This window comes from Phascolarctos cinereus, unplaced genomic scaffold, assembly GCF_003287225.1.
Source record: "Phascolarctos cinereus isolate Bilbo 61053 unplaced genomic scaffold, phaCin_HiC Scaffold_4;HRSCAF=312, whole genome shotgun sequence".
Lineage (NCBI taxonomy): Eukaryota > Metazoa > Chordata > Mammalia > Diprotodontia > Phascolarctidae > Phascolarctos > Phascolarctos cinereus.
The window spans coordinates 294299263-294319755 of NW_027555847.1; the positions used below are offsets into that span (position 1 = coordinate 294299263).

Here is a 20493-nt window from a genome sequence, read left to right on the forward strand (position 1 = left end):
CCCTACTGGATTGTAAAATTTTTGGATGTCGGACCATGTCTTATTTGCTGTTTTACTTCTTCACTTCTTGGAACAGCTCCTTGCATATAGTGATTAATTAATAAATGGTTATTGAATTCAGTGAAAACTAGAATGACCTCTGGGAAATATTAAAATGAAGCAAAATTGAATTGAAAAAAGCTAGGACCAAGGTCTTTGCTCTAGAACTAAAAAGGCTCAGGTCCATTTTATAGAAAGCAAAGAGTAGTCAGAACTGGTTTGAGGCAGGGTATTTAGAAATCTTATATTAAGAGCAGACCTTAAAACCCATCAGCTTGGCAAAGATGACAAAAAAAAGAAAATTGTAAATATTGGAGAGGTTGTGAGAAAATAGACACATTGATGAACTATTGGTGGATCTGTGAATTGGGAACTATTCTAGAAAGCAATTTGGAATTATACACTTGAAGTTACTAAATGGGGCATGTCCTTTGACCTACCTATAGCAGTACTAGGCCTGTGCCCAAAAGCGATCAAAGGAAGAGGAAAATGTCCTACATGTGTACAAAAAATATTTATAGCAGTTCTTTTTGTGGTAGCAAAAAATTGGAAGCGAAATAGACACCCATCAATCAGGGAATGGCTGAATGGATGTGGTATATCAATGAAATGGAATATTATTTTACTGTATTTACTGTATTATTTTACTGTAAGAATTTTTTTTCAAAAAGGTGATTTCAAGGAGTCATGGAAAGATTTGTATGAACTGATGCAGAATGAAATGAGCAGAACCAGAACAATTTATACCATAACATCAGTATATAAAATGAACGCTTTTGAAGACTTTTACAAACTGATGAAGAATGAAATGAACAGAAATAGTAGACCAATCTATATCATAACAATAGCAACACTGTAAAAACAAACAACTTTGAAAGCTGTAAGAACTCTGATCAATGCAATAACCAACCATGATTCCAGAGGACTGATGATGAAGCATATTGCCCCCTTCCTAACAGAAAGATGATAGACACATTTTGGGGATATAACCAATTGCAGAATTTGTTTTGCTTTACTATGTATATTTGTTAACAAGGAATTTTTTTTGGTTTATTTTGTTTTAGTTTTTACTGGGTGGTTAGGTATGAGGAAAAGAAAATAAATTTCTGCTAATTAAAAATGAAATATAATTTAAAAAGTAAAAGCTCAGCAAAGAAAATATATTACTATTTCATAATATAGCATACATATATATGTGTATGTACATTATATTTATTGTTATACCACATTAAGTCTCATCATCTGAACATTTCATCAGGTAACTATGGCAGATGGAAACAATTTCAATAGTAGGGTTGGAATTCTCCATTTTACAAATGCAGTTAAACCTCAGAAGATGTAATTATTGGAAAACATTTTAAAGTGCAGAACTTTAAAGTGTCCTAACGAGAACTATCTGGGCACAAAAACATCTCTTAGTGATAATCTGTATTCCCTATTGCAGAAATTTCTATACTTTATATTGAAATCAACATGATTCAGCTTGACACAACTATATGTAAATGTCTACCTGAGGAGAATCATCCTTAGGGAAATTGCCAAGAAAATCGTAACTTTTCCATTCATTATATTTTTGTGAAATCCATTTTTACCACTAAAGAATAGATTTCCAATAAAGAGAGAAAAGAAGACTCAGAAGAATGAGTTTTATAAATTTCCCATTTGAAATAGTGCTTTTGATGGAAGGAAATCCTGTGTGTGATTTACAACAAGCAGATTCAGGGTCATTCTGGTTTATTGAATATTCTTTTGTTAATGATTTTTTTGCTAATAAGGAACTTAGAAGTGAAGCTGTCTACATGACCCAAAACAGTCTGAAGAAATTGAAAACATCCTACAAATGTTTCACAATATTCAGATGCATGGAATCTACCTGTATGGGAAGCAAAGCATCAAGTTGACTGAGTTTTTTGTTGTTTTTTTTTTTTTTTACTTTTCATTTGATATTTATTAGTTCCCTGAGACCATAGAATACTGTCCTCAATGATTTCTGAGTAGGCCAGTAATCAGCAAATTGACTTTAACTAGATTTTTGAAGACAGCAATGATGTTTTCGCAGTAATTTTTTTTTTCTTCTTTTGGCCACTTTGATATTTTTTGAAGACCCATTATTATGATAGAACATTATTTGGTTGTTGCTATGCTGCTGCCTGTGTAGTTTGTTGCTTATGGGATTTCTTCAGGTTTGAAATTTGGGACAAATCTAATACTACTTCAAAATAAAGTGTGTCTTTGGGCAGTTCCTCATTTTTGGCCGAAGGTGGCATCTGAGATTTATCTAAACCAGGAGGTTTCTTGGCCCTCATTTTTCTCTAGACCCAGCAATGACAAAGAGCCATGGCTGCATAAATTGGATGTAAGAAGAACACTTAGGGTTTGTCTCAGAAGAATCAAAGATTTCAGATCTTCTGAAAGATTGTTTGTACTCTTAGGGGGTCCTAAGAGGGGTCAAATGGCTTCTAAGAGTTCCTTAGCTAGATGGTTAAGGGATTGTATTAGGGAGGCGTATGTAGTTAAGGTAAAGAGGCTCCCAGGGTTTGTAAAGCTCATTACACCAGTACTAGAGCTGCGTCTTGGGCAGAGAGGTCGAAGGCTTCCACATTGGAAATTTGCAAGGTGGCCACCTGGGCTTCTCTTCATACTTTTTCATAGCATTATCTCTTGGATCTAGTCTCTTCTACAGATTCTGTGTTTGGTGGGAGGTTGCTTGTGAGCCAGAAAAGAACAGTGGAGAAAAGAAAGACGTAGTTCACACTTCTAGCTGCCAACAAGGCGGGTTGCTTTGTAGTGCACACAATGGGAAGCTATGAAGACCAATTTGGGTGTGAAAGTGTATGTGGCAGAGAAGTACTGCCAACCTCTACTCTCTGTGAAAGAAACTACATTGCAGATACTAGCTAGGGGTGCAAAATGAATCATAGAGAACTCAATGGAAAGGAAAATAAAAGAATTTGTATTTGTATTTTTTGTCATATAGGTGATCCACTGAACTCCTCTGTGGATTTTAATCTAGACATTCTTTTAGATATATTTAAGTTAATTCTACATACATATATCTATGCTACAATAAGCAAAAAATAAGTGACTATATTCTCTCTAAAAAAATTAAGTTGGCTACTATTTTCAATACATTTTCCCTCTTAGATTTGGGAAGCTATATAATTCTACACAGGCCTAATTGAAGTTTATGTGATATACTTGTATTTTGAAAATGCTGATTTAAAAATTTTAGGTATATATAAAAATTCAATTCATTACAATTCAACAAATTCTAAATGGCTACTGTGTGCACAGGCAAGGTACTTTTACCTGAGAATATTTAAAAAAACAAAAAACAAATGGCACAATAGATCATTTTGTTAAGGAGCTTCCATTCTAATGAAATGAATTGGACTTAGCAGAATAACCATGATACAAGGAATATCAACATTAATGCAGAAGTTCTATGAGGAATTGAGGAGCCAGAAAGAAACTTAAGGATATAGAGGGCATATTCTCCATGCAAGGAAAACTGCATGGAGAAACTGCATGGCACCTGAGTTGGACCTTTACATAAAGGGGAGACTTCAACAGATAGGTGGATGGTAGTGAATAGGTTGGCACTAGCAAAGTCATGGAGACTAGAGAGTTCAGGGTGACAATGGGAGAAAGTGTAGGCTGGTTTAACTAAAATATTGGGTATCTGAAGTATGGGAATCATGAGATAAGGTGGGAAGTAGGCTGGAGCTTTCACCATGAAGAAAATGATCTTGGTTTCATCCTTTCCAGTCTTATGTTTAAAAATCATTTTTTTTTCTCTCACGGGATTTGAATTTAAAAAGTAAAGGAAGTACAACTAAGTTCAAGACAGTTTTCTTTTTCTAACCCCTATGAAATGGTCACTGACCACATAAGCCTTAGAAAACCTATTCTTTACTCATCTTGAAGTTAGCAAGATGAGATTTATTTAAGTAAATGTGCCTAGAGGCACAATACTTCAAGTGAACAAAACATATAATGTGTGTGGAGCAAAATGATAAACCTAAGGTAATTATATATGTTTTTTGAAATCATATCTTATAGCTATGTAATAATACTCAATTGCTAGAATGAAATAGTGATGTACGACCTGTTGGAATGTAAGCTCTTTGAAGGCAGGGATTATTTCACTTTTTTGTGTAACACTAACGTATTATGTATGACTGGCCTATAATTGGCATTTAATAAATGTTTGTTGATTAAAATGTTTGAGGAAGTAGCTATATATATTTAATTTTAAGTCCACCTTGGATTAACTAGATTATATAGAATATGACTGCAAGTGTGTTACATTAAGTTGGGCATTGAGAGGGGGCGAAATTTTCAAAATTTGAGCATCTAAAACAAAGGATAGGAAATTTATTTTTTATATGGAAGGAAATCATTACCTTTTCCAGTGCTTTCATTTTTTAAAGGTACTTGTGATAGTTAAAGGTGACATTTATTTTGACATATTAAAGTGGTGAAAATCATTCTCATTTTAAATGTAATACCCTCCAATTTATTTATTTTACAAAAACTGAAATTAATTTTACTCAGTTACCCTTAACTTATTTATTCTTTTTAGAAGTGACTGTGAAGCAATATATAATGGAACTAATGAAAAAAGGAGCTGTACTTTATGCATCAAATATAAAATATAAGTACAATGGAATGTGGATTTCATCATGTTATGTGAAAAGCATTATATGTAACTTGAGTTTCACATTATCATAACAGTAATATTCCACCGTATTTTGCTGAGTTTTTATAAATGATATTGATATATCAGAAAGTGCTATGGGCTTTATATTTTCAACAACATTAATTTTAAGTTGGGTCCTTATTTTTAATATTTTGTAGGAGTTTGGAAGAAACCTAATGGAGAACTTTTAATACAGGACGCTAGAGCAAATGAAACTAGCATACTACCTGAGAAATTGCTGCAGGTAAAAGAGGTAAGTTTGAAAGAACTCCTGGTTATTTGAGTTTTTCCTACATGTCAGCAATATGGTTGGTTGAGGACATTTCTAACTAAATCCCAATTGCCTGAGTTTTATAACTTTCTTGGAAAAAGTAATTTCAGTTTGAAAGTTAACCTACTGAGTCTTTGATTAAAAGATAAGAACTCTTCCCAAGGGGGGAAATTACTTAAATCATACATATATTTCAGCCCAGTGTAGACATTTGCCTCCTTGCCCATTTTGCCTTAGGTGAAAGAATGTTGGGCTCAGAGTTAGGATTGTATGTGTTTTGGGTTAGAAGTTCTGTGTTTGCGGAACAATAAGATTTGTCAAGATGATAGGAATTTAAGCATTATCTGGACGTTAGCTAATTTGAAAATAGAAAAAGCAAAAAGGAAAGAATGAAATGGGAAGTACAAAAAAAAGGGGGGGGTAAAGAATAGTTAGAAATGAACTCTTAGCTGCTATAGGCAAATAATGGCAAGAGAATAATTAAGGTGAAGAGAGTCTATATTAACAGTGTAATGCTCCACTTCAGATCCCCCCTCCTCACCTCCCACTCTCTTGTCCTCTTATTGTCTTCATACTTCTTTCTCTTCACTAGTGATCTCTTTATTGATAAATTCAGTAGCCTTAGTCCTCTTCCTTCTTGATCTCTCTCTGCCGCATTTGACCCTGTTGACCACTCTCTTCCCTCATCTTTTGTGATCTTGCTCCCTCCTGGTTCTCCTCTTACCTCTCTAACAACTCTTGCTCATTCTCCATTGAAGGATCATCTTTCATGTCCCATCCTTTGGGTTGGGATATGCCATAGCGTTCTTCCATAACTTGTCTTCTCTTTTCTTTCTATTCTCTCTTGATGACTTCCTTTGGCATTCTATGCAGATGACTGCCAAATCTATATTTTCATTCAGTCTGAGTCTGGACCTAGACTGTCCCAGTCTGAGCATTGCGGCTCTATGCTGGTTGCTTACCTACTGCCAAGATCCCTGCCCCAATTTCTGACCACCTTGGGACTTTCTTAGTGGAACTCTCTCTACTCTTACAGCTTCTGAACACAGAGCCTAGAAAGCAATATATATCCTATTTCTTATCCAGTTGGAAGGCTACACTGTAGTGGGGCTGGCTTTGCTGGGCTCCCTTTCTTATTTCCTGTTGGCATCTGGCTGAATTTTTGTGCAATTCTGGGGAGGAAGAAGTTTCCGTAGTTTCTCATTAGATATCTTAATCATAATTAAGTTTGGTGGAAACTTAAGTGTTTGCTTGAGTAGGGTTGTGGAAGCTGGGCAGCCTGCCTCCCTTTCAGGCAACCATCTTGACTGGAAGCCCCATCACTCATTTATCAGTCCTTTACAGTCTAGCTTCTTACTTCATCTTGAAACTACTCTCTTCAAAATTGTTAATGATCTTTTCACTGTAAGACCTATTGGGTCGTTTCTCTGTTCTCATGCTTCTAGATCTATCTGGTACATCTGACACTGGTAAACATTCTGTTCTGGATATTCTCTCCTCCCCTAGTTCTCTTCCTTCTTGTCTGATCTCTCCTTCTCAGTATCTAATGCTGATCCATCATCCATAGCATCCTCCTAACTGTGGGTGTTCCTCAAGGCTCGCTCCTAGGTCTACTTCTCTTCTCCTCTTAAGAATAAAAATGTTTTCATCTTATTGTGTTGTATTTTTTCCTGTTTGAATTTGTTTAATTTTTTTAAAGTGGAAGCTATGGATAGTGGCATTTATTTTATAAATGACTTGGCTAGATTGCATTTATTTCATTAGGTGAGCTATATATACACAAGAATTTGTACTCAGTAATGTATTATTCTATAAATGTCTCATTCATGTTCTCTGTTGTACCATGTGTACCATGTTTTCTGTATGAGAATCATATAATTCTATATTAATATTAATATATTATATATATTTGTATTTATATATAATATATATTATACATTATATATAACAATATATATTTTGTTATATGTGTGTGTATACACGTGTGTGTATATACACACACACACACATAATGTATGCTTGCATTGCAACTTTCAAAGTCCCTTCTGCGATACACACATATGTATGTATGTACATCTTTATAAATGTGTATGTATATATATATGTATATATGTTTATAAATTATCGCTCCAAATATTTAATACAGTGATTTGTATGCTGTCCTATTAATGCAATAAATGTTGACTGAATGATACAGCACATAAAAAACCCAAGCAAATTATAGAAATAATAAACCAAAAGAGACTACAATAATAAATTATTCCAGCTCCTTTGTTTTATTACTAATGAGGAAACTAAGTCCTGAGGAGACTAAGTAAGTGGCTCAAGGTCATGTAGCTGTTTAGCAGCAAGGCCAGAACTCAAGCCCAGATCTCCTGACCTAATCCAGCCCTTTTCTACCACCTGAAGCTACCTCACACTTCTTAGCCCTATGACAACTCTGAGACTTTATAAAATGGGGGGGGAAACATTTTAAGCCCACTGCATAGATCATAAAAAATGCAATGGAATTTATTTTGTGTCTTATTTTAGTAGAATTAAAAGTAAGTCTGCCTGTGAGGATGGGAGGTAGATAAGCTAAAGAAAATTCTGAATAAGGCTAAGGAAGGTGCAATAATTTGATTTCTTGGAGTAATTTATGTTTTTAATGGTATTTTTAAAAAATTATAATAATGCAAAGGAAATAAATGATTCAGTATTTAATAGTAACATGTCACAATGTCTGTTAACAGTAAACTATAAAAATAACTCTAAAATTTAATTTAGACTTTATTAAATATATTGAATTTACAGGTTATGTTAGGTGATAAATCAGTGCAGCTTTTGGCTCTCATAGAGATGGTTATTGGACTACATTTAATAAATTAAATTTTGAAAAAAACACTTTTGATTAAGTCTACTGACAACTTAAAATGAAATGTCAGTATATTAATGTTGGTTAAGAATGCATATGTTTTTGTCTATTATATTATACTATATTCTCAAGGTAATATTTTCAAGGTTATAAGAATAGTTTTCATAGTACAAATAAAGAATATCTATATCCAACTTGCATAACAGAAGCCATAATTTTACATCTGTAACAATAAAAATATTCATTGTGGAGTTAAGTTTATGTTATATAAATTTTTATTTCAGTATACTTTACTAGATTTTGGCTGGAGAAGTGCATTTAAAGAGGTGTCTCTTTCGGTGTTACGGTGTTTAACAGTAGCAATGGAAGATCATGCCACTCAAGTTCTCCATCGTGAACAGAATGAAAAATCTTCAGCTGTAAACTATACTATGAGTCTTGTAAACATTCAGTCAGTTTGGGAGCTGTGCAGAGTGACTCCTGAGGAAGACCAACCAAAAAAAATTGCAAAGGCAAGTATCAAGTGATTTAAAATTAGCTGGGAGATGGCAGGAACAGGATGTTATACTCTCCCAACTTTGAAATCCTTATTACAAATATTTCAATATATTTTTCATGGGAAATTTATAAAAAAATAAGTGACATTGCAAGATTGTCTTTGTCTTTAAAATGTTTCTAATTTACTTTTTCATTTTTCAAATTCTGCCTTTTATCTGTTTTTGAAAGATTTGCTCTTCCTCCAGTTATTTTGCCTAATTATGTTATAGCCTGTTTCACAAATTGGCTAAGGTTACAACTTAATTATTAAAAAGTTTTCACGTATTTTTATTGGAGAAAAAGATTTTATTGATCTTTATTTTTTTTTGAAAACCACTTATCCTCTGGTCTTGTATTGCCTTTGATTATCAATTACTATGCATTATATAAGGGAAGAGAACATAAAATTTAGTACAATGATTATAGTTTCACAAAGTTTTATAGAATAGGTAGTGGAGAATTTAGGAGTAAGACCCTAATATGTTCCACAAAAACTCTTTTCTACTTGTGAATGCCTGACAGTGGAATGACTTCTCAGGCCTGTCCCTGCGTTTATAGGGAGATGCTTGCTTTTTACTTTATTCATAATAGGGAGGTAGGAACACAAGTTTTTGCATACATATGTTAGAAACATGGCTGGCTGCCATATGTGAATATCATCATTTGTTACTCAATCTTTAATGTTTACAAGAGTTTTAAGAAGTATAGATAGAGAATATTATGTAAAAAAGAAGTAATTACACTAATAACCAAATACAAACTATAGTGTTCACAGAAGAAGCAATTGAGGACAGAACCACTGGTTTTCCTTACCATTATAATCTCTTTAAAAAGAGAACTGTTGAAGATCATCTGCTCTATCTATTTTAGGGAAGCATTCCTTACTTGGACCTCTGCCAAAATCTTCATCAGGCAGCCTTAAACCACAGCCAGTTTTAGAGGATTGGCCCTTGGACAGCTCCCCTTACCCCTCTAACCTTGAGAAAGGATGAATGAAGTCAGGGAATACCACCTCTATGACCCCTTATCTGTAATCTATAAGCAGATCTTAAATACATGCGCTATTGCTATTTTAAAATTATTTGAACTGACCTGACATATATAGTTGATGGATATGTCAAAAAACATTAATCTGTTAGATATAGTTAAATATTCAAGAAAGTTGATTGGAACATGATATAATATTATTAGAATAATTTAGGAGATAATGCAGATAAATATCTAGTATGCTTATTTTCTCTGCAGGATGTCTCTAAAGCTTTAGTCTAGTTTTAACCTTTAACAAATTCATAAATATAAATGCTATAAACTCATGAAAAAATTGGAAAATTATTTTAAATTTTAAAGTATTGATGTTTTATATTAAAATTCAATAAAATCACTATACATCATTCTATTTGGTTTCTGAACCTAAAAAAAACTTTCATCAACTGCTGCTCAGTGACTCAGTTGTACTTGTTAAAATCATCCAAAGATGAGATTTTGGTGTGTACATAATAATTTTGATGTAATCCAAAAGAAAAGTGTAATTGAGGTAAATCAGGTGGGCAAGCAAGAGGACCTCTCCTGCTGATCCACCTGTCTTGAAAAAATGTCATCCAGAAACTGTTGTACACATAATACAGAATGACAAGTTATCTTATTAAAATTTTAAACATTTTTTACTCACAATTCAGAAAGCTAATTCAATAATTTTTAAATGATGTGGGACTTTTTTTATAAGTTTGTATCATTTATTTACACTTCTGAAGTTGTTAAAGCTTAAAACTGTGCTAAGGCTGTGTGCTTTACTACTTCATGGCTACGTGACTTAATTAGTAATGCATGCAGAGGTAACTCCTCCACATTTAAAGGGAAGGATTCATGCATTTTTTTGGCTAAAAAAACCCCCAAAACCTCTTTTCCTTTTCCATCCTCACATCCCTTCCTATCTTCAGTGGTATGGAGAGTCTCCAAGGTATGGATGAACTCAAAGTAGGGATCAGGGATATAGGAGGTACAAGGCTCTGACATTAAAATGTGTTATTGGAAGGTTGGTCACCTCTTACAAAGGGACATTGCTGATGAATCAAGTAATACTTGGTGATGTCGATATGAAGGTGGACATAGGAAAGAAATTGGCAGAAAATTTTACTTGGGACTAGGAAGAGTCCAGAGGCTTATCTATTATTCAGAACCTGCATGTATGTATGTCATAAACATTATCTTCCAGAAAAGAGTTGGAAGATGCTAGAGACAGAGGGTACCAAAAACCATAGAAAAAAATGAAATCATTATATTTTAACAGACAAGAGTCAGGTGGTAACTAATATGGGAATCATTTCACAATTAGCTGTGTGTATGTAGTCAGATTTATTGGTTAGAGTAAAGGTCAAAAGCAATGCCAAATTAAAAGACATGGTAAAGATAAGAAAACCATTTATCCTCTGGTCTTGTATTGCCTTTGATTATCAATTGCTATGCATTATATAAGGGAAGAGAACATAAAATTTAGTACAATGATTATAATTTCACAAAGTTTTGTAGAATAGGTAGTGGAGAATTTAGGAGTAAGACCCTAATATGTTCCACAAAAACTCTTTTCTACTTGTGAATGCCTGACAGTGGAATGACTTCTCAGGCCTGTCCCTGCCTGAAATTAACTATACCAACTCTAAAATGAAGTATTTAAATGAGTTGTTGATGCTAAAAAGTGGAAAGTGGATAAAAGTAATGGCATTGACTTTGATAATCAACATTTCTTTAAAAAGTTTGATAAAAAAAATAACACAAAGAGGAGGCCAAGAGAGCCTAAAAATTTCTTCATCCAGTAAATACCATATTGCTTTGTAAATTCTTCCCAATGCTTATTTAGTAAGTGTAATATATTAATATTTTATGTATGTATAATCCTCCTCCTCACTCTGGTTCACTGTGGGTAGAGGAGAAAGGGGGAAGGAGCCATGGGGCCCTTGTTTCAGGTTGGCCCACCCCTAAAAGCTTCCAAAGTTGGGCATGCCCACAAATCTTACAATATGAATAAAGCCAGAGATGGGAAAGAAGATTGACCCAGGACCTGAAGTGACCGAGGTAGGTATCAGTCAGCATGCAAGCTTTGGGGAAAAGAAAATGCAAGGATGAGAGAAGGATGAGAGAAAGGTCTGGGAGGAGGTTTTTTCCATGTCAGGGCCTAAACTTGGGTCTACTGCACTTCTCTCTTAGCTGATGAGCCAGCTGCTGCAGGGATCAATTGGAGGACCTAGTTAGCGACAGAGAAGGGATCGAATAAAAGCATCCAAATGTGTCTTTGCTCTCAATTTTACTTGACTAATTATACAAAGTAGAACAGCATTAGACATATTTGCTAGCTCATAGTGGTTAGCTAAGCAGTATTATCTGTATTGGAGGCAGTTAGGTGGCTCAGTGGATAGAACCCTGGGCCTGGAGTCAGGAAGACCTGAGTTTGAATCCAGCCTCAATCACTTACTAGCTGTGTGACCCTGGGCAAATCACTTAACCCTCTTTGCCTCAGTTTCCTCATCTGTAATATGACATGGAGAAGGAAATGGCAAACTACTCCGGTATCTATGCTGAGAAAATCTCAAGTAGGGTCATTGAGTCCTGATTGAACCTGAATAGCAATAAATATTATCTCTATTCCTGATCCAGTACAATGATAAGGACCTAGTGTTGTCATTCCCACACTAATCCTAATAATTATGTGTTCCAACTACCAGCAAAGAGCACTTGGGGAAAACAAGAAGTGCTGTAGTTCTCTGAGACCTGGATACCTCTGCACTCTGTTCCTGGTCTTTCCGATCTTATTAGTCTGTGGATATTTATCCAAATCGTCTCTTGGCTTGGTCGCCTACACCAGAAAAACTCACCTTCCCTAGGAAGTCACCCTAGCATAGCCTAATAATTATGAGTCAATCAGGTAAATGTGGCTTGATGCTATACAGTTCTTTACAACAGGCCATACATTCATACCTATCAAGAAAACATGATTAATAAAATCATACATGTTCAGAAAAGCACCATCTGTGCCATGTGTCTGTCTTAATGTAGGGAGGTGTGAGATTCCAAGGTACAGTGCAAGGAAGGGAAGATCACCACAACACAGAACAGGAGGAGATAGACGGAGGCAAGCAGAGAGACAGCAAACCAGGCTAAGCCTTACTGAGAGAGATGCAGTCAGGGAGGAGGGAGGTCAGAGAAGATGGGAACTCATCAGTCCCCTCTGGGACCCCTGGTGGAAAAGGGGCAGAATGTCAAAACCAGAAGAGAGCAGGTGACTTCTTAATAGCTTTTATAACTGGGTCAGGCAGACCCAGACTCCAAGACATTGGGAAGAGAGAGCAGGGAGCCTGGAGCTGGTGTGCAGATCTATAGTTCATATTCAGTCTCTGTGCTTTCAGCCATTGTTGCGGGCCTTACGTTGTCTGACCTAGGGGTGACTACCTTGAGACTCCCCTCAGCTTCTTCATTTAGAGGGGCAGAGAGGCTACTGAAGTTCGTATGGCATGCCAGGCTCCTTCCAGGCAAAAACATCCCTGAGCCATTCTGTTTGTATTTCCTAAACCCAAGAGGACTTCCAGGCCCCCGGTTATTTTTGGGTTTATATTTTATTTTTATTTATCATTATTCTGAAAACTTAAGAAATACCAAATAAAATGGGCATTTCTATATACAAAGTAGAATAGAAAAAGATGATTATACATAAATCTGTGAATCACTATTAATTACTTTGCTTTTCCTTTTAAATTTAAGTGTGGATATGTTGTTGTTTAGTAATTTTCAGTAGTGTCCAACTCTTCATGACCCCATTTGGGGTTTTCTTGGCAAAGATACTGGAGTGGTTTGCCATTTCCCTCTCTAGATCATTTTACAGACAAGGAAACTGAGGCAAACAGGGTTAAGTTATTTGCCCAGGGTCATACAGCTAGTAAGGATCTCAGGCCAAATCTGAACTCAGGTCTTCTTGATTCTAGGCCTCACATTCTGTCTACTGTGCCACCGGGCTTCCTCTAGTATAGATGTAATAAATCTAAATATAATAACATATATTTTATAATTTGCAAAGCTGTCCTGCTTGTCTGCTTCCTTCTGGTCTTCCTCCTTTTCTGTTCAATCAGGAATGACAGTTCAAATGCTCACCACTTGCTGCTTCTAGCTAGCAAGCCTTCCCAGTTCTGTGAGGTTTACACATACCTATAGGAGGCAGTATTTAATCAACTGAAGGAATTCAGGATGTTGGGTACCACTTTCTCCTCTGGCTCACTTTTCCAGTGCTCAGCATTGTCACTGGCTGCAAATCTGCCTATGAGCCGATTGTTAGCATAGCCGGCTCATCCAGTAATTCCAGTCATTCCTTACAGTTTATAGAACACTAACAGGACAGTGCAGTGTACTCAAGGGCAGGCCCTAGCCCTGAAAGGAACTCTTCACATAACAGTTATTTCTCTCTGCCCTAGAAGTTTCTCTTCAACAAAGATTCAGAGCTGGTTTAGTCAAATGTCACTTCATGCCTGGGACAATGTCCTCTCCCATTCTTCAGCTCTTTTCTTATTATAAGTATTGTGGATGCACCCATTTTTAAGGAACTTTATGGGTTGAGTCAGGGATATTATGGCTCCTTTTTTTTTTCTTTCTAGGGAAATGAGAGTGAGGAAGGGGTTACTTATAGAGAAGCATTATTTGGCATTTCATCCTTTGAAATAAAAGTTTTGTCTCCTCTTACTGAGGAGTAAATCACTGTAAAACTGAGTCAACATATTTGTTTTTGATTGTAAATTCATTATTGAGGAATTTGCCATAATGTTCATAAGTTACCCAGTGTTGACAGTACACAAATAACTCAATGCCACATTTATTTCTTTCCTAGTTTTGTTCTGACATCATGGAAGAAGTTGACATGATGCTTCCCCTCGCTCTCACATGCAGGGATGGTTCATTTCAGGAAATTAGAGCAAACTTTGTGGAGGCCTGTTGCAAAGTAGCAACAGCTGTCCTGGCAAGGTTGGAAGAGAGAAGCAAGGAAGTTCCTTCCAAAATACCCTTGCAAAATTTATATACTCTTCTCGCTACAGCAATATTTGTCCTTCAGCATTTTATGCACTATGATGATTTGATGAAAGAAACAAGTAAGAAGTAAGTATCATTTAAAGTTAATAGTGTAAAAATTTTATTTCATCTTTTAATATCATGATGACATCTGAGAATTAGTTAATAATCACAATGCAGTTTTCATCTATTTTTTAAATACCTAAAGAAAAGCTGTGGAATGTGTGAAACAATATACACAGATTTTGGAAGTTTTCCTTTAAGAGACCCTATGTTCTTTAAATACAGACATAGGACAGTTGTTTTCTTTTTTTTTTTTTAATGAAAGTCTGCTAAAGAAAGAAATGCTTAGAATTTGAACAAGGGATTTTGCATAGGGGTATGAATTACACCTGTAAAATTTTTTTTTGCCAACTTAGTGATTCAAGTTTATGTAGAAAATTAATTTGAACCTGTTTAGTGATTAATGTAGACATACACTGGAACAACGATTTATTATACTAATAGTATTATCTATGATATTTGAAGAATCTGATATTAATTTTTCTATTATGAGGAGAATGAAAATATTATTTATGTGGGTAATTTTCTACTTATAAATAGTTTTCTAAAAGTTAATTTATAAGTTTGAGAAGTCAGTTTTGGCGGTGAGGGGTTTGAGGAAGGGAAAAGGACAGAGAGGATGGAACATCCAGGGAAGAGTTTCTCATCCACTATCCTTCTGTTTCCTTCCCTCTTACCACCACTAACTTTGACATCACAACTGTTGCCAGACTTTCCTTGGGTTGAATGAGAGAGGTAAGGTTAAGGATAGGGTCAGAGGGCAGTCTCAGGAAGAAACTGGGAAGAAAATCCCAAATAGCAAAAGGGAGAAAGGAAAGGAAGATACTGTGGTAACTTGTTATTCCTGGTTGGTAATTTTAACATTTGAGGCACCTGTAAATCAAGGGCTGCTTACACTTGTTATAGAGAAAAAACCAGAGCTATAAGTAGAAATTTTGGTGCCTGGGGTGAATAACACAAAACATTCCCCCAGGATAAAGAGCATGAAAGGTTCCTTAAATCAGCTTTTTAAGACAAGTTCAACTTGGGAGATAGGGGAATATCAAAACTCAGAACACAAGTCCCTGTTGGAGGAAAGACCTTGAGATACTACCCTATGGGGAAGAGGTGATGATCCTAACATTCTGGCAAGGTCCCTGATAAAGAAGCTTCCATTAGGCTAGCAAGCAACTTGGTCTGGGCCTCCTGAAATGCTATTGCTAGTAGGAAAAAGCGCTATCTTAACTTTATTATTTTTGCTAACTACATACTAAGTTCAGTTATTTTTACTTGCTGGAGTAGTACAAATGCTACCAGCTCCCTTAAATTTTGGTGCAAAGTTTAATTCACCAGTCCTCTGCTTATAGCTCTACCATTCACACACGTATGCACTAGAAGTAATGTTTCTTCTTACTATAAAGGAAAATGATGTGGAAAGAAGTAGCTGAAAAAGACATAAAATAATTATTATACATTGTAGTTAATTTTATTTCTTTAAATTCTCAAATATAATGATTCATAGTTGAATTTATTTTTAAAGTATCAGAAATCACTGTTTTCACTGATTTTCAAAGCAGTTTATAAGATACTGTCTACATAACTAAAATTTAAAGGTTTAAAAAGTACATAGTGGAAAGACACAGGGTATTTTTGTAAAAGATACTTCTGGGAGCAGCTTGGTGGCACAGTGGATACAGCACTGGCCCTGGAGTCAGGAGGACCTGAGTTCAAATGTGACCGCAGACATATGACACTTACTAGCTGTGTAACCCTAGGCAAGTCACTTAGCCCCAATTGCCTCACCAAAAAGCCAAATAAATAAATAAATAAACAAACAAACAAACCAATAAATGAAAATGAGTAAAAAAAAGATACTTCTAAAAAATGCATGTTGTTCTGTAGTGACTGCAATAAGGTAGAGCATCCAATGAAGGATCATTACGATAGTGATAGCTCTTGTGTTCATTTCATTAAAGGATCAGTTAAAGGAACTGGGCATTTTTAACCTAGAGAAGAAAATACTCAGGGATAGAATGGCTGTTTTCAGCTATCTGAAATGTGGTAAGGCAGAAGAAGGATAGACCTTTTCTATTAAGCTCTTGAGGAAAGAAACAAGAGTAATGGGTGGTAGGTGCAAAGAAATAAACTTAATTTTGAGGTCAGGAAAAATTTTTCTGATAATTTGAGGTATTCAGAAGTGGGGTGAGTTCTCTTAGTAAGTAGTGAGTTTCCTATCATTGGAGATTTCCAAGGGGAGGCTGAATGAGTCGGAAATGTTATAGTGAAAGAATTAAATAGTTGTCAAAGTCCCTTCCTGCTATGAAGTTCTGTATCAGTTGCCTAGGTAATGTACTGATCTTTGAAACAGGCTTACAATGAATAATTTTATTTATGAATGACCTATGGACAATGAAATTTGTCTAAAGCTAAAGATCATATTTGTAGAATATCAGATGTACAATATTCAAAGAACTGGCAAAACAAAGACCAGCTGTGTGTGTGTGTGTGTGTGTGTGTGTGTGTGTGTGAGTGTATGAAGACAGTCAATATAGGCTTTAGTACTCCAGCGCTGAGAAGAAATGAATGATTGATATCTAATAATCAAAACCATTTGTAGTTCTGAAGATTGATACCTCCTGCTGCACAGGCCTTAAATCTCTGTATCTTTGATCATTTCCCTCCGAGTAGACCTCTGTTCCTAGCACCTGTCCAACGATATCAGGAACTCATCAGTGCTCTGCAGTTTCAAGTTACGGACTACTGCGTCAGAGTGTGTGCCATGAGCATTTTACAGGATGCAGAGAGCCACCACTGGGATGACTGCAAAGCTTTTTATGAGGTGTGAAGTTAAGTTTACTGTTCTTCCTTTTTTACACAAATATGTTTGACTGCCTACCTGCTTTATGACTAATTAAAAACATAATATTGGTATTACTTGAACACAAGGACTGTTAGAATAATATTTTTTAAATATTGGATTTATACTTAGAAAAACATAGTTCCTAAAATTATGGAATAATTAGACCTAAGTACTCTCCTTCTGCTTGAAATAAAAATATCATAATTTGAGCTAGAATACTGCAATGCTATATATCAAGAAGGAAAGTAATTGAACATAGAGAAAAAGATGATGATGCCAAGACAAATGCAACATTCATGTTTTCTGAGGTACTGATGATAGGAAGTGCTTCATTTTTTTTTTGTTATTTTCCTCATCCACTCAGTGTCTGTCCAGGATATATGAACTGATGTATAGATTGTCCCTCTAACTACATCAGAGTCTGAACAATAGGCATTTTTTATCCATTTGGTTTTTCTCGTACCAAATTATTCATTGGTAATATATTACAGTGCACTCCCACCCGCTGTGCACTTCCTGTTGCCCTTCAGGTGACCCTCAACCTTTATTTTTGGAGACTGTGGTATTCCACGACATGTAGCTATAGAGTATCAGTATAATTTTTTACATAGACCACTGTTTCTAAGGAGAAGGTTGGGAGCACATTAGAAGCAGCAAATGGTTTCCCCCAAAATATCTCCCTCCTGTTTAATTCTGGGCACAACTCATTGTCCATGCACATTTTCTACACATTGTTCACCTTGGTGCTGATCATAGTTGAGAGACCATGTGATCTGGGGAGTCAGGAAAGCCTGATTTCAAATCCTACCTTAAACTTAATTCTAACTACATGACCCTGGACAACCCACACAACCTCAGTTTCCTCACACCTAAAATGCAGATTAAGAAAGCACTTGCACCACAGAACTGCCATGAGGGATAAAATGAGATCATGCATCTCAAGTGTTTTTCAAGCCTTAAAAGGCTATATAAATATCAGCTACTATTTATGGTTGTTGTTGTTAATAATACTAATTGTTCTCCTTATACTTTTTTCCTCATCTTTGGCTAGAAACAGTCCTGAGGCAAGACACTGCCCTACTATTGTTATTCTCCTCATATTACATCTTGCAGTGATGCATTGAGTTTCTATAATTACCATGCATAATCTACATTGATCACCAAAATGAGGCTCCTTAAGGATAACCTTTCTATAAACTCTGATGGTGATGACCTGGGCCAGAATTGCCACCATAAATGCTCTCATTTCCATAAACGAATCTGTGTAACTCAGCTATTTTTGAGACCCCTTTGTTGACATTTTGTTGGCTGATGTCTCCCATGGAGACCCTATGGAGTCTGCTCTTGGATGATAGCTGCTCCATAGAATTCATTCAGAGGTAAACCATGTTGGGTTACATTCAGCAAATCCAGCGGCCTGTGCCTATTTTCAGCCTTTACTGTTGGTCAGTGAAGTGATGTCCTTGTGTGCCAAGGTCTTTGGGTTTTCCTTGTGTTGGTCTTCATGTAACCATGTGACCAACCAGAACTTTTCCACATTATCCTTCTTCAGGGGTTCTCTGCCCTAACTTATTTGTTTCTCAGGCCTTAGCAATCAAGTTTGGGTTGAGGTTAAAAGGTTTATTTTTTTTTTCCTTTGCTCTGACTCCATGTATCACCTGAACCTTTTGGCATTTGCTTTCAGTTGCTGATTAAGGGTACCTTAGGGATCATAGGTTTTCTTCTATACTTTTCATGAGGCAGCAGGCTGTGCTCCTGAGCAAGGCCACCTGAGTGGCTGAGCACCTGCTGAGCAGGGAGTAAAACTTCCTATTTCCTCCCCTTTCCTTTTGTGTAGGCAAGATTTTATTTCAAGGTACTCTTCCCAGAAGGGCGGAGCTTTCTTTTAAAACAGTGGTGGTCCCAACATGGCAGCTGCTGGTGGCTTGAAAGTGAAAGTCGGTTTACCCACACTTTGCTTGTAGCCTGGGGTTTCTTATCAGTTTGTGTCTCAGAAGTAATCTGACTTTAAGTATGATTCTCTGTCTCCTTCCACAGTTCTGTACTCTCAAAATATACAGTTCACTTCAGCCAGTTTATAGTGAAAAATCTGAACTGGGTTTTTAGAACTTCGGTATTGTTTCTCTTCTGAGTTTGGCCTCCCTCTGTTCCCAGTCTCAATGTTAACTAATAACCCTACTAACTGAACTAATCTTAGCTAACTAAAATAATTCTACCGAGAAATCCCTTAAAGAAATATCATTAACAGAAATGGCAATGTTAAGAGCAGTCACAGCCATACACTCATAAAAGAGGAAAAGGAGAAAGATGTCCTCTTTACGTACAGCCCTGGGACTGAGACAGGAAGAACAATGCAGGTTTTGCCCCAGGCATAGTTTGTATTTCTGCCGTTCTCATTACCTTGGTTTAGGACTCCCTTAAATTGCTTGCTGCCGTTACATCCACCTACTATGCTATCTCCTTTCCCCTTATTTGCTTCTTTGCATCTCACTGACGACCTATATTCCATCTTTCCTACCCCAAAACCTCACTAGCTCAAAGTCAAGGTCAGTGGCTCTTTGTGTAGTTTGCCATAATGTTGAATCCCCTGGGAGTTTAGGGAATTTTGGTAAGGTGTCTGACCCACCTGCAGACATCCCTAACTCTGTTTGCTCTATGTCTGAGCATTTTAACAAAACTCAGAAAAATGAGCTATATTCCATTTTGTGAATTCCCTTCTGTATGTTTCTTTGTTTTTGTTAGCTTTAATTAGGAAATTCTGTACTTCTTACTGGAAGTTTACTTGGAAACAGCCTGGTAGCTCAATTTTCTTTCTAAAATGGTTAGCTTGTTTTGCTTGTGATTTTTCTCTATTCAATTATACCTTCTTTTAGAGACCCTTCTCTCACTTTCCACCTATTTCCCTGTATTTTTTACATCAAAATGTGTGAGTAGTCCTTATAACAGTGATGTTTCTGAGATGCTTGATTTCTTCCCTCCCACCTCCATTATTATGTGTTCTTCTGGCAGACCCCAATTATGAAAAGAATAAGTTCTTCCCCCTAATGTATTCCTTCCGTCCCTCTTTTTCTTTTGTCTCATAAAACCAACAAATTAGAACAAACCACACTCAAGTTCTATGTTTCTCCTTCTTTACTTTCTGTCGA

The 20493-nt window shown here is 36.0% G+C and overlaps 1 protein-coding gene across 3 annotated transcripts in view; it reads left to right on the plus strand.

Moving 5' to 3' along the window:
* Window positions 1–20493, plus strand: part of KIAA0825 (KIAA0825 ortholog) — a 523965-nt gene that overhangs the window by 145659 nt on the left and 357813 nt on the right. For all 3 annotated transcript variants that reach the window (XM_021008591.2, XM_021008594.2, XM_021008603.2), the window contains exons 6-9: window positions 4900–4994; window positions 8151–8378; window positions 14267–14532; window positions 17176–17326. In XM_021008591.2, coding sequence (XP_020864250.1) covers window positions 4900–4994; window positions 8151–8378; window positions 14267–14532; window positions 17176–17326 — 740 coding nt within the window. The remainder of the gene's footprint in view (window positions 1–4899; window positions 4995–8150; window positions 8379–14266; window positions 14533–17175; window positions 17327–20493) is intronic.